A 14,335-nucleotide genomic window follows, 5' to 3' on the forward strand; every position below is an offset into this window, starting at 1 on the left:
ACAGGAAGGTCCTACAGGAAGCTTAAGCCTTCCATGCCCAGACTCCCCCATTCTTGATTGCAAGACATCCCGGAAACTGAAAGACTTGCTTTTATTTAATGTCCTTCATAACCTCAGGACCTTTACAAACAGCGAAGCACTTTTGAAGTGTAGTCACTATTATAATGCAGAAAATGCAACAGACAATTTGCACATGCAAGCTCACACAAACAGCAATGAGATAATGATCAGATTGTTCTGTTTTTTAGTGATGTTGGTTGAGGGGTAAATATTTGCCGGAACATTCGTAAAAACCCATCTGCTATTCTTTGAAATTGGGTTGTGGAATCCTTTCTGTTCATCTGAGAGGGCAGATGGGGCTTCAGTTTAACATCTCAACCTATGACAGTGCAACACTCCCTCACTACTACCACTCTGTCAGTGCAACACCCTCTAAGTACTGCCCATTGACAGAGCATCATTCCCTTAGGACTGCCCTGCTGACAGTGCAGCACTTCCTCAGTACTGTTCCACTGGCCATGTAGCTCTCCCTCAACACTGACCCTCCAACATTGTAGCACTCCCTCAGTAGCCCCCCCCTCCGACAGTGAAACACACCCTCAGTACTGCACCTGCAGCACTCCCTCAGTACTAACCCTCTGACAGAGCAGCACTCTCTCAGTACTGCCCCACCGACAGAGCGGCATTCTCTCAGTACTGCTCCTCCAACAGAGCAGCACTCCCTCAGTACTGCCGTTCCAACAGAGCAGCACTTCCTCAGTACTGCCCATCCAACAGAGCAGCACTTCCTCAGTACTGCCCATCCAACAGAGCAGCACTTCCTCAGTACTGCCCATCCAACAGAGCAGCACTTCCTCAGTACTGCCCATCCAACAGAGCAGCACTTCCTCAGTACTGCCCATCCAACAGAGCAGCACTTCCTCAGTACTGCCCATCCAACAGAGCAGCATGCCCTCAGTACTGCCCCTCCAGGACTCCCTCAGTAATGCCCCTCCAGCACTCCCTCTGTACTGCTCCTCCAGCATTCCCTCAGCAATGTCCCTTGGACACAGCAGCACTCCCTCAGTACTGCCACTCCAACAGTGCTGCATTCCCTCAGTACCACACTGAGTGCTGGGCAATTACCTGGGTCTGATCCTATGATGTCAGTTAGGGCACTGACTGGAAATTAATGTCTCTTGGGCTTCAAGCCTTGCGACTTAACATCCCAGCACCCATCTCTGCCTGATCTCCACTCTGGATTAATTTGGAGCTGCATTTGGAGTATTTTTTTAAAAAATTAAACAAAATTCAACAATAGCATAACTCTGAACTTGAAACCTTAATTTATAACATGCCTAACATGTGAATACAAAAAGCTAAACCTTGACTCTGTTTTTTTAGGAGGGAATTTAGGCCACAGTGACTTTTCCTCTACTGGGGTCTGCTTTACAAATCCCACAATAGCTAAGGTCCTGCAATGGCCAAGGGCCCTGCAATGGCCAAGGGTCCTGACATAGGCCAAGGGTCCTGACACAGGCCAAGGGTCCTGCAATGGCAGGATGTGGCTGCTGCAGAGCTTTGTTATTATAAAACCCTGATGGAGGAAGGATTTTTTCTTTTAACACGCTGGACTGATTAAGGGCTTGCCACTTCCCAACTGCTCCCTTTCCTGGGTACTTACCTCAAATCCATAAATATCCAAAATAGCTATGGACAATGATTCTGTCTTGGGGGAAACCAACTTGTTTATCCTGTCAGTGAGCCAAGTGAAGAGCAGGGAGTAAAGGATCTTGGCAACGGCATCTCTGTAAGAAAAGTACAACAGTGATTACATCAATAATTTTAGTCCATGAATTTGCTATCAACTGGAATAACTCTTGCCAAGCTGTCCTTGGCGACATCATCCACAAACATGCATCTGACGACATCCAGTTCTCTCTCCCTACTACCTTTCCTGATTCTCCATTGCTCGACACCCAGTATTGGATAAGTTTCCACCAGTTAAGTACTGTGAAGACCAAAGCCACTTTGGATCTATCCCAAAATCCATTCCCCCATCACGGATTCCAATTCCCTCCCTGACTATGGTCTCAGACTGAACTGGAACATTCAAAATTTCAGCATCTAATTCAACCCCTAAGCTAAGTTTCTGACCCCATGTCCTCTCCATCACAAAAGCTATTTCCTATCTCCAACCCACCTCAGCTCAACACCCTTTGTGACTTCCCGGATTCAACTAATCTAATGCTCCCTTGGCTGGCATCCCATATTCTATAAACTTCAGCTCATCCATAATATTGCCACCTGTGTCCTACCCCACAGTAAATCCAGCTCAGTCATCATTCTTGTGCTTCCTGATGGGCATTAGCTTTCACTCTGTAAGAACATTTAGGAGCTGAAGTAAGGCCATTCAACCCTTTGAGCCTGCTCTAATCATGGTGAGATCACAAATCCAACCATTGAGTAAGTTTAAAGCAGAGATTGACAAATTTCTAAATGGCATGGGGATAGTATGGGTAAAAGGCATTGAAGTGGATGATCAGCCATGATCATATTGAATGGTAGAGCAGGCTCAATGGGTTGAATGGCCTACTCCTGTTCCTATGGTGGGACTGGTTGTGGCCTCAACTCCACTTTCCTGCCTGGCCCCCCATAGCCCGTCACAAAAATTCCCCCAATGGTCAAAGCTAAAATGTTCACTCTCAGTTTTGAATTACCCATGTCCTTGAACCTGTAACATTCTCAGTGTCCAATCATGCATGTGTCCACTAGTCCCTGAAATTTCTTGAGCGTTCTCCCAGCTACCCATCATTAGCTCGCTGGTAGGAGATTGGAGGAACCTCCAGGAAACCAGAGAAGAGTGGTTTGTGCTGCTAGAGTTTCTAATTGCACATGTTTAAAGCCCCAAGTTCATATCTTCGGTGTACATATCCTGTAGACCATGGACCGAAATTCTACAGGGGTTGTGTCACTCTCTTGCCATCTCCCTTCGGGTTCTGACTGTCTCACATCAGAATAACAGCAAGAATCTGGTGGAACCCCATGGAATTTCAGCCTCTGTATGTCCACATCTCCAAGAAGCCACCCAACACCATCACCTCTACCGAGGTAGCCAGAAAATCTTTCTCTCAAGACGAAACTAAGTAAACTTTGCCTGAGGGAAACTAACGAGCAGATGCCCTGATTAAAGTCCACTAAATGAATAGAGTGCACACATAGTATTCACAGAAGGGCGCTATGCTTTTCTCAATGTAAAATAGTCCACAAAATATCAGCTGAATATTTTCTCTAATATATTATTTTAATACTGTTGATTTAATGTCATCGATTTTATCTCCAATTAGGTTCCTTCTTCACACAATTGTGGTGCGGCATTACAAGTAGTGATTTCGTCCCTCACCCATAACCATTGCAACACCACAAGTAGCGACTTGTGTTGATGACATTCAGCTTGGCAGGTTTTTAGTTTTCAATATCATGGAAAAAAAGTAAACAACCATATTCATACCTGGCATCGACTGCACTTTCCACAGTTAGAGGGGTGAAAATCTTCTCCCTCATGGTTTCCTGAGGGCAAGAAACATAACCTAAACTCCTTAGAAACCCAATACCGCAAACAGCTGTGTCAGTGTGCAATTGTTTGTACGTTAAAATGTATAATACTGTAAACACATTCCTCAGCTCAGCTAATGTCACAATGAAACAGTCTGACAACAGAAATTCTTGATATCCCTAATCTTTGTTTCTGTATGGGGAGGGGGCTGAGGGAGTTGCTGAGTTTGGGCAAAGGTAGTGGAATAGGCTGGGGAGGACGCACCCCCCTCCTCCCCCCTCCCCCCCTCATTTTTGTCAGCGTCCACGCTGTTTCCAGATCCATTAAGCGTACATCTCTACTCTTGAATTGTGGGGAGATTCAGCAGGCCTGGAAGAGATGCTGAGGAAAGTACAAAAACTTATCTTTCTGCTTTGTGGCAACTTTTGAAGCACCAGACACTGTCTGAAAGCAAAGTTAATGTCTGGCAGGGGGAGTGGGGGGAACGGTGGTGAGAGAGTGGAAGGAGGATTTCCCAAAAGACACACCCCCAACATCTGGACTGCAGCAACAAAGAGCCCTATGCCTTCAATCTCAGCCTTCTGAATGTTAAGACAAGCACTTTTAACATCTGCAATTTACAATGGGAGCAGCTCCATCTCATCTGCGGTACGTACAGGCACAGGTGGAGCAGTAGCAGCCTGACATGGCTTGCTCACCACCTGCACAGCTCCAAAGCAGGGATTCACAGCCACGCCAAGTGCCTGCAAAGAAGGAGGCATATAATGCTGAGGAATTACCTGCCTGAGAGGCTATACAGAGACAGGGTCAGTTACCTTGAAATAACTGAAAAGCAATGTCAGAGGAGGATGCAATGTCCCAAGAGGTGGTCCTCGAGCTTTGCAACCTTTGGAGAGAAGACCTTCAGCCAAGGGGAAACCAGAGGCACACACACCCAGTGGCCTTGAAGGTGATGGTGGCCCTAAATTTCTTTGCAACCAGTCCTTTCCAAAGCTCCACACCTGATCTCTGGGATCACAGTCCACAGCACACAGCTGCATCTATCAGGTAACCAAAGCCCATTTTGTCAGGGTGGATGACTTCAGGGCCAGCTCACACAGGGCAACAATATATCTTCCAGCAAAAGAATGTATTTACATTTAAGGGTCATAGGTCACCTCCAGCAGTGTGTCAGGCTTTCCCTGGGATGATGTGTTGATGTTGTGCAGTTTTTTACTCTCTTATGCACGTAGGCGACAGGAGGAACCCACTTCTGCCTCAAACATCTTCCAACCCCAAACATGAGCTAGAACACAATCTCAGCTCACAAACTGCACCCACAATCCGCCTGCTCCCGAAATCTATGAAAATGGCGGTTGAAGACAGACAGGGGTCATGGGTGCTGTTTTGTGAGTCGCGAAGTGGTCTGACGCGCTTTTTGCAACCCAAAAACAAAACTTTGGCCCCAGGATTCAGAAGTTTATGGGTTCACGCCCCACTCCACAGATTTGGACAATCTAGGCTAACGCCCCCAGAGTGCTGCATTATCAGAAGTGTCACTTTGTTGAAGAGACATTAAACCATTAAATTCCTCAAGCAACAGCCAAAACAGATAATCTGATCTTTTATCTTATTGGCTGTGAAGCAGTTTTGAATATCCTGAAGTTATGAAAGGTGCAATGCAAGTTCTTTCTTTCTACACCTCAGCAACAAGCGTGTACATAAAGCTTTCAGGAGAGGGCATTTTTCTTAAAACAGATCATAAAAATTGTACTTGGAGAGTTTTGGAGGCTGTGATATAAAATTTGTTTAGAGTGACTAAAGTGGAGAGGCATGCCAAGGAAACCACGTTTTGGACAAGGCGGGCATAAGCCTTTTGCATTGCAGAAGTGACTGTATAGGATTGGGTAGACAGTCTCTCAGAGTTGGATGACAGTGGGGTAATGGAGGAGCAGGGTGTGGTCAGTTCTTTTGAATGCTGTGGGCAGTGAGTGTTATCAGTGAAAGAAAGTAATCAGATGAATAGCCAATTTGAGAGGGCCCTCAACCGTGTCCGGCCCATCTCCCGCGCATCCGCCCTCACGCCTTCTCCTCCCTCCCAGAAACATGATAGGGTCCCCCTTGTCCTCACTTATCACCTCACCAGCCTCCGCATTCAAAGGATCATCCTCCACTATTTCCGCCAACTCCAGCATGATGCCACCACCAAACACATCTTCCCTTCACCCCCCCTGTCTGCATTCCGTAGGGATTGTTCCCTCCGGAACACCCTGGTCCACTCCTCCATCACCCCCTACTCCTCAACCCCCTCCTATGGCACCACCCCATGCCCACGCAAAAGATGTAACACCTGCCCCTTCACTTCCTCTCTCCTCACCGTCCAAGGGCCCAAACACTCCTTTCAAGTGAAGCAGCATTTCACTTGCATTTCCCCCAACTTAGTCAACTGCATTCGTTGCTCCCAATGTGGTCTCCTCTACATTGGAGAGACCAAACGTAAACTGGGCGACCGCTTTGCAGAACACCTGCGGTCTGTCCGCAAGAATGACCCAAACCTCCCTGTCGCTTGCCATTTTAACACTCCACCCTGCTCTCTTGCTCACATGTCTGTCCTTGGCCTGCTGCATTGTTCCAGTGAAGCCCAATGCAAACTGGAGGAACAACACCTCATCTTCCAACTAGGCACTTTACAGCCTTCTGGACTGACTATTGAATTCAACAACTTTAGGTCTTGAGCTCCCTCCTCCATCCCCACCCCCTTTCTGTTTCTTCCCCCTTCCTTTGGTTTTTTCCAATAAATTATATAGATTTTTCTTTTCCCACCTATTTCCATTATTTTTTAATTATTTTTAAATTTTTTATGCTCCCCCCACCCCCCACTAGAGCTATACCTTGAGTGCCCTACCATCCATTCTTAATTAGCACATTCATTTAGATACTATCACCAACTTTAACACCTATGTGTTCTTTTGTTCTGTTGTCTGTGACATCTTTTGATGATCTGCTTCTATCACTGCTTGTTTGCCCCTACAACCACACCACCCCCCTCCACTTCTCTCCCCCAAACCCCACCCCCCCCACACCTTAAACCAGCTTATATTTCACCCCTTCCTTGGATTCACCTAGTTCTGTTGAAGGGTCATGAGGACTCGAAACGTCAACTCTTTTCTTCTCCGCCGATGCTGCCAGACCTGCTGAATTTTACCAGGTAATTCTGTTTTTGTTTTGAACAGGGCAGCACCTGGGCTCTACACTGTTCTCAAATCAGGGTGTCACAGGACAAAGCACACAGTGCTAAACACAGAGTTCTTCCATTCTATAGCTGTCTCTGTATATTTTGCAATTGTATTTCAGCAGATGTGACGTGCACGGTGGTAGGGATTTCTCTCCGAATCCTGAACAGATTCTGGTTTGGCTCCACTAGATTGTATATTTGTGCGGAGCTATGAATCTGACACTGCTTGAGAAGCTCAGCTTATCTGCTTAGTAGGACTGTTTCCATGTGGAGACTGACTGTTAAAAGCTTCATTATGAGGTTGCATGATCTGCAGCTTCAGTGAACTGAACTCACCGTCACTTTATACGTGATGGATTTCTGCAGCCCCTCAGGAGAGATCTGTAACAGTTCTGCCACCACTCGGATCTCACGAGCACTCACCACTGAAGCAACCTCCTGCGAGTCTGTCTGTAACATTTAAACATGTGAGTATATCAGTGAGACAGAGTCCAGTCATTCTTTAACTTCCAGCAATTTTGAAATATATTAGATTTGAACAATGAAATCCAATAATGTTTTAACAGTGGGAAACAATTTACCAACATTCCTGCTGACAATCACATCAGGTGTGACTACAATCCAAGCTCACAGCTGAATTTGGGAGTTCATCAAATAATCTGAACCTCTTCAATGAGATTTAATCCTTCCAAGGGTCTATTATTCTATTTGTAAACCTTCAAAACCTCTTAACTAGATTGTAGCCTATAACCCCTCAATTGCAGCTTGCAACTCACTCTTAGGAGTCCGCTATTCTGTTTATAAGCCAACATTATGTCTCTGATTAGATCCCAGCATGTAATTCAGCCCAGGAATCCACTCCTCATGGTTAATTTCCTGGGTCTGTTACATCCAAGGAGCCTGAGCAGGCGGTGACACAGGTTAGATATAACACCAAAACCCTAGTGCCCCGGCCTGCAACGACAGAACAGCTTCTCAAGTTTACAGCCAAAACTGCAATGGGGTTCTCACTAAACCACTATTTCAAAGAAGAGACAGGGAATTATCCCTGGTGTCTGGGCAAAATTGTTATCCCTCAACTAAATTGCAAAAACAAATTGCTGTTTGTGGGATTGACTGCAACAGTGACTAGACTTTAAAAGTACTTCCATAAAAACAAAATACTGTGGATGCTGGAAACCTGAAACAAAAAAAATGCTGGAAAATCTCAGCAGGTCTAACAGCATCTGTGGAGAGAAAAAGAAAACAGAGTTAGCGTTTCGAGTCCATATGACACTTCTTCAGAGCTAAAGAGAAGTAAAAATGTGATAAAATTTATAGTGTATAAGGGGATGGAGCAGGTGAAGCTGGATAGAAGGCCAGTGATAGCTGGGGGCAAAGGAGAGATTGACAAAGATGTCATGAATAAAAGAGTAAGGGGGTGTTAATGGTAGTGCTACTGGCTAAAGGAGATGCTGATGTGCAGAATGTGATAACAGCAGTACAAGGATGAGCACTCTGGAAAGAACAACATGAACAAGTGACAGATGGCCCTTGTTGGGGTGGGGGGAGGGGATGGTGGTGGGTAAAGGGACAGAAAATAGGACAAAAGGTGGGGATAAAACGAATAAAAATGAAAATAAACATAAAAATGTGTTTAAAAAATAAAAATGAATATTGAAAAAGGGGGATTAAAAAAGGGGTGAGGATGGAGGAGGCAGTTCATGGTCTGAAGTTGTTAAACTCAATGTTAAGTCCAGAACGCTGTAAAGCGCCTAATCAGAAGTTGAGGTGCTGTTCCTCCAGTTTGCATTGGGCTTCACTGGAACATTGCAGCAGGCCAAGGACGGACATGAGGACATGAGAGCAGGATGGTGTGTTAAAATGGCAAGTGACAGGAAGGCCCGGGTCGTGCTTGCAGTCAGACTGAAGGTGTTCCGCAAAGCGGCCATCCAGTCTGCATTTGCATCTTTGTCAATCTCTTCTTTGCCCCCAGCTATCACTGGCCTTCTATCACATAATCACAGAGTCACAGAATCACAGCGCAGAAGAGGCCCTTCCACCCAACTTGTCTGCACCAACAGTGAGAAACGTCTGACCTACCTACCTAATCCCATTTACCAGCACTTGGCCCATAGCCTTGAATGTTATGATGTGTCAAGTGCTCATCTAAGTACTTTTTAAAGGATGTGAGGCAACCCGCCTCCACCATCCTCCCAGGCAGTGCATTCCAGACCGTCACCACCCTCTGGGTAAAAAACGTTTTCCTCATATCCCCCCCTAAACCTCCTGCCTCTCACCTTGAACTTATGCTCCTTTATGACTTCTGTCCTGCTTCACCTGCTCCACCCCCCTTATACAGTATAAATTTTATCACATTTTTACTTCACTTTAGCTCTGAAGAAGTTATATGGACTTGAAACGTTAACTCTGTTTTTTTTCTCTCCACAGATGCTGTTAGACCTGCTGAGTTTTTCCAGCATTTTCTGTTTTTGTTTCAAAAGCACTTCATTGGCTGTTAAGTGCTTTGAGACATCCAGTAGTCATGAACTGAAGAGAGAATGCAGAAGATGCTGTTCTGTTCATCTGGGCTAAAACTGAGCACCTCCATTGAGCTGAGCAGCCTGAGAAAATCCTCCGCATCATCCTTCCCAAAAAATTCACAAATTCCACCTTGAGAAAAGAAACTTAGTCTCAGCTTTTTTTTTAACGACTTTATTAATGCAAGGCTTTCTTTCTTTTCAAAGGCCATCAGTCTGAAACATTAAGCTCTACCTTTCTCTCTCCACAATGCTGCCTGGCCTGCTGAGTGCTTCCAGCATTTTCTATTTTTATTTCAGTGTAAGAGTTTAAAAATCAAACCTCATATTTCTCAAAGTAGACATTCCCGAGGTGAAGAACTGAAGAGAGAATGCGGAAGATGCTGTTCTGTTCATCTGGGCTAAAACTGAGCACCTCCATTGAGCTGAGCAGCCTGATGAAATCCTCCGCATCATCCTTCCCAAAAATTTCACAATTTCCACCCTGAAAAAACAAACTTAGCCTCAATTTTTTTTCACATGACTGCAGTCTGAGTGAATAAGGTTCTCACCATAATTGATGCCACTGTCCAGCCAATTGAGTTCACTCCATGTGATATTAGGTGGCTGAGTACACTGGATACAGCAAAGATTATGTGACCTGACAACATCTCAGCTGTAGTGCACTAGAACTAACCACGGGCCAAGACACTCGTGATGAAGTATAATAATTTTCATAATATTTTTCTAGTTTATTGTGAAGGAGGTTTATGGGGGTAAGTATAGTTGGGTCTATCTGGATGGTTTAATTACATTTATAGTCAAGAAGGCTGCAAGGTTGAAATCATTGAAAGAAGCTAAGTGTTTGACATGCTAATGAGTAAACTTGGATGATGGCTTAGCATGTAAGGTGTGAAGGGAATTTGCATTTTTAGATAAATGAAGGGATATTTGGATTTCAAAGGAATCTTAGTCTGTTTACAACTAGCCAGAGAAGCAAAGCTAAGGAATGTGTTAATTTTCCCCAAAGGTTACTGACAATATTGGCAACGTGCAAGTTTTTATATTATGAGGAAGATACAGTTTCAAAGACATATGGAACAATAGAATTTACATATTAAAAAGAGAGAAACAGATATAAAGGAGAATGAAAAGTTATATGGGAAGGAGGCCATGTCAGATCTAACAGCAGTGTGTGAAATAGCCTTAATAAAGCCTCCAGCTATGTGTGCATGAGTCTGCTATATAACAAAATTGAAGTTGGGGAAAAGCTATTTGGAATTCCACTGTCAAATGGGTATTGTGTTAGCTTGCTTTTTTAGATTTTTAAATCTAAAATCTATTTTGGACCATTGCCTTAAAGGAAGTGTCAGGTTAATTAGGCATTTTAGGATTTATTATATTAGTAAGTAATTGTGGTCTTATGTATGTGTTTGAAATCTTTTATTTTGTTAATAAATATTTAAATTTAATTTTTAAAATCTCTAAACGTCTTGGTAGACATATTGCTTCTGAATTCAGTGCACAATCTCACAATAAATACAAATTGCAAAACCGTTGTGCTAGTACGACCAAGTTTCCCTTGTGGAGTTGGTCCACTTGGCATACATCATCTGCCATGTCATAACACACTCCAGCCCAGCTACAACTCTGGCATCTACCCAGCAATATGTACAATTATCCACATATATCTTTTGCAATAAGCAGGATAAATATAACTGGCCGATTAATACCCTTGAAACCTCCATCCAATCACCAACAAAGTCATAGTAGAACTCACTAGTAGTGCTGTCAAATGGCATGTATGATACAAGGGGACTTTGCAAAACTGAAGTTAATGGTGCAAGGTCAATAGGATCAAAGAGAAATCATTCAGCAGCTGGCATCATATCTGGCACACAGGAAGATGGTCATACTTGCTGAAGGTCAACAATCACAACCCAGAACATCATTATCAGAGATCCACAAGCACAGCTCAACTCAACAATTTTCAGCTACTTCATAATGATTTACCTTCTGTCATAAGACCAGGACCACAGCTTCCCAGATAATGAAGCAGTATGTTCCAGTCAAAGCAGGACTTGGAGAACATCCAGATTTGGGCTAGCAAGTGGCAGCAAACATGCCATAAAAGAACCAGGGAAGGATCATCCCCAAAAAGAGAAAGCCCAGAAATTTTCACTTTCAATGAAGTCAGCATTGATGAATTTCCCACTATCAACATCTTGGGCACCCCTGCCTGGAATTTTAACTGGATCAGTCAGGTAAGCACAAAAGGAGGTCAGAGCTATACTCTGGAATAACTGGTTCACCTCTTCACATAATCACATAATCACGGAATCACAGTGCAGAAGAGGCCCTTCGGCCCATCGAGTCTGCACTGACACGTGAGAAACACCTGACCTACCTACCTAATCACATTTACCAGCACTTGGCTCATAGCCTTGAATGTTATGACGTGCCAAGTGCTCATCCAAGTATTTTTTAAAGGATGTGAGGCAACCCGCCTCGAACCACCCTCCCAGGCAGTGCATTCTAGGCCGTCACCACCCTCTGGGTAAAAAAAGTTTTTCCTCACATCCCCCCTAAACCTCCTGCCCCTCACCTTGAACTTATGCCCCCTTGTGACTGACCCTTCAACTAAAGGGAACAGCTGCTCCCTATCCACCCTGTCCATGCCCCTCATAATTTTGTACAGCTCGATCAGGTCACCCCTCAGTCTTCTCTGTTCCAATGAAAACAATCCAAGTCTATCCAACCTCTTTTCATAACTTAAATGTTTCATCTCAGGCAATATCCTGGTGAATCTCCTCTGCACCCCCTCCAGTGCAATCGCATCCTTCCTATAATGTGGTGACCAGAACTGCACACAGTACTCCAGCTGTGGCCTCACCAAGGTTCTATACAACTCCAACATAACCTCCTTACTTTTGTAATCTATGCCTCGATTGATAAAGGCAAGTGTCCCATATGCCTTTTTCACCACCCCACTAACATGTCCCTCCGCCTTCAGAGATCTATGGACACACATGCCAAGGTCCCTTTGTTCCTCAGAACTTTCTAGTGCCATGCCATTCATTGAATACTTCCTTGTCAAATTGATTCTCCCCAAAGTGTCTCCATCATCTACATGGCCCAGCCAAAAATGTTTTTTTAATATTCATTCGTGGGATGTGAGAGTCACTGGCAAGACCATCAGTTTTTTGCCCATCCCTTTTTGCCCTTGAGTAAATGGAGGTGAGCCACTTTCTTGAACCCCTGCAGTCCATGTGGTATAGTTCACCGACATAGGAAGGGAGTTTCATGATTTTGACTCATCTACAGTGAAGGAACGACAATATAGTTAAATGTCAGGACAATGTGTGACTCTGAGCGTTAACTTGCTCATATGGTGGTGGTGTGCTCATATGTTTGCTGCCCTTGTTCTTCTGGGTGGTAGAGGTCATGGTTTGGCAGGCGTTGTCAACAGAATCTTGGAAAGTTGCTGCAGTGCATCGTGTAGTTGGGACACATTGCTGTCACTGTGCAACAGCAGTGGAGGGAATGAATGTTTAAGGTGGTGGCTGGGGTGTCGATGAAGCAGGCTGCTTTGTCCTGGATGGCAGGCTACTCACTACTTGCCTGGATATAGATACAACTGCAAAAGTACTCAAGAAGCTCAGCACATCCAGGGCAAAAATGTTCTTTTGTTTAACGCTCCTACTACTGGGCTAACTGTCCATCTGCACCCCTGCTAGTGCACCGTGGATGCAATTTTTACAATTTACATGATGCACTGCAGCAGCTTCAAGGTTACTGCACTTCTCATGATCTCTACCAGCGAGAAGCACAAGGGCAGGAGTGTCTTGGGAGCATCATCACCTCCAAGTCACACTCCATGACTTTGACATGTATCGATACATGTCAAAGTTGTCACTGTGTTACTGTGTCATTCATTGTCACTGTGTTAACATCCTGGAATTCCCTACCAAGCACTATTGTGGAAACACTTTCAGCACACTGACTGCAGCAGCTCAAGGCAAAGGCCCACCACCACCTTATCAGCCCCACTAGGGATGGACAATAAATGTGAGCATTACCCACATGGCAAGAACAAATGACGAAAAACTAATTGAGCACCGATGAGGATTGAACTACGAAACCTTCCTTGTTGTTGTGACTTGCTCCTACATCAGGCGACACCTTTAGTCACTGAACAATGAGAGAAGGCTGCATCTGCATCTTTTAAAGAACTTACCTGATTCAGGTAGTAGTATGTCTCAGCCTCCTGAAGGTAGAATCTTTGCTTCTGTTGACTCGAGAGTCCTGCCAGCATCTCATAGAAAATGTGGTAGTTTCTTTCATTTTTGGCCTAGATATTGAAACGTAAAGAAAGCTCATTTCCAACCACCTTCGAAGTGTAACAGAAAGTACCTTTTCTCCCTCCTAGTTTCTCGTAACTCATTTGGGACAGGGTGAAATATTTGAAGCTCCCAACAAATTTGAATTCACCAATGGATTTAATTTCCTTTGTGGGGTTCCTTGATATATTGCATTGGCTAGTGTGTCCTCATTAACCTTCACTGTATAAACATAATGAGTGAAGGCTGTGTTGGAATAGCAAAGGCAAATTATGCAAATACATAACCTGTGCAAAAAGACTGGTGGACACTGGAAATTAAAGGCACTGGGAAGAAGCTTGGCTACTATTAGGTAAAAGAAAAGCACACTTTCATCAATTCACAGAGTTTATGTGACAGAAAGAGTGAATAGGATAATTTACTCAAATCTGATAGCTGAACAAGAAGAGGCCAATCTACTTTAGATGCATATACGGTCTGCTTGGGAGTGGGAGTAATCCCCATTTCTATCGCCAACAAGCCAGAAATGTACAAAGTCATATGCTGGCGGCATTGCAAGCACAGGAGGTAATTTTAATGTAACCCACTTAGAGGGTAGTTGACGGGATTAGATCACCCACACAACATATGCTCTGTGCGAATTTACTCTCTATTGATTTCAACACATCAGACAGGTCAGGTTAAAATTGTCCCCAGCAAGTGCATTCTTTTCTTTTGCTAAGATATAGCCTGCAAACAATGGCTGCAC

The 14,335-nt window shown here is 44.3% G+C and overlaps 1 protein-coding gene across 1 annotated transcript in view; it reads right to left on the reverse strand.

The window, feature by feature from the left end:
- The window catches only part of myo15aa (myosin XVAa), a 172,753-nt gene that overhangs the window by 130,041 nt on the left and 28,377 nt on the right, over positions 1-14,335 (reverse strand). The window contains exons 8-12 of the mRNA XM_041206940.1: positions 13,485-13,598; positions 9,591-9,752; positions 7,086-7,199; positions 3,491-3,549; positions 1,664-1,787 (exon numbers count right to left, since the gene is read on the reverse strand). Coding sequence (XP_041062874.1) covers positions 1,664-1,787; positions 3,491-3,549; positions 7,086-7,199; positions 9,591-9,752; positions 13,485-13,598 — 573 coding nt within the window. The remainder of the gene's footprint in view (positions 1-1,663; positions 1,788-3,490; positions 3,550-7,085; positions 7,200-9,590; positions 9,753-13,484; positions 13,599-14,335) is intronic.

This window comes from Carcharodon carcharias, chromosome 15 (genome assembly GCF_017639515.1).
Source record: "Carcharodon carcharias isolate sCarCar2 chromosome 15, sCarCar2.pri, whole genome shotgun sequence".
NCBI lineage: Eukaryota > Metazoa > Chordata > Chondrichthyes > Lamniformes > Lamnidae > Carcharodon > Carcharodon carcharias.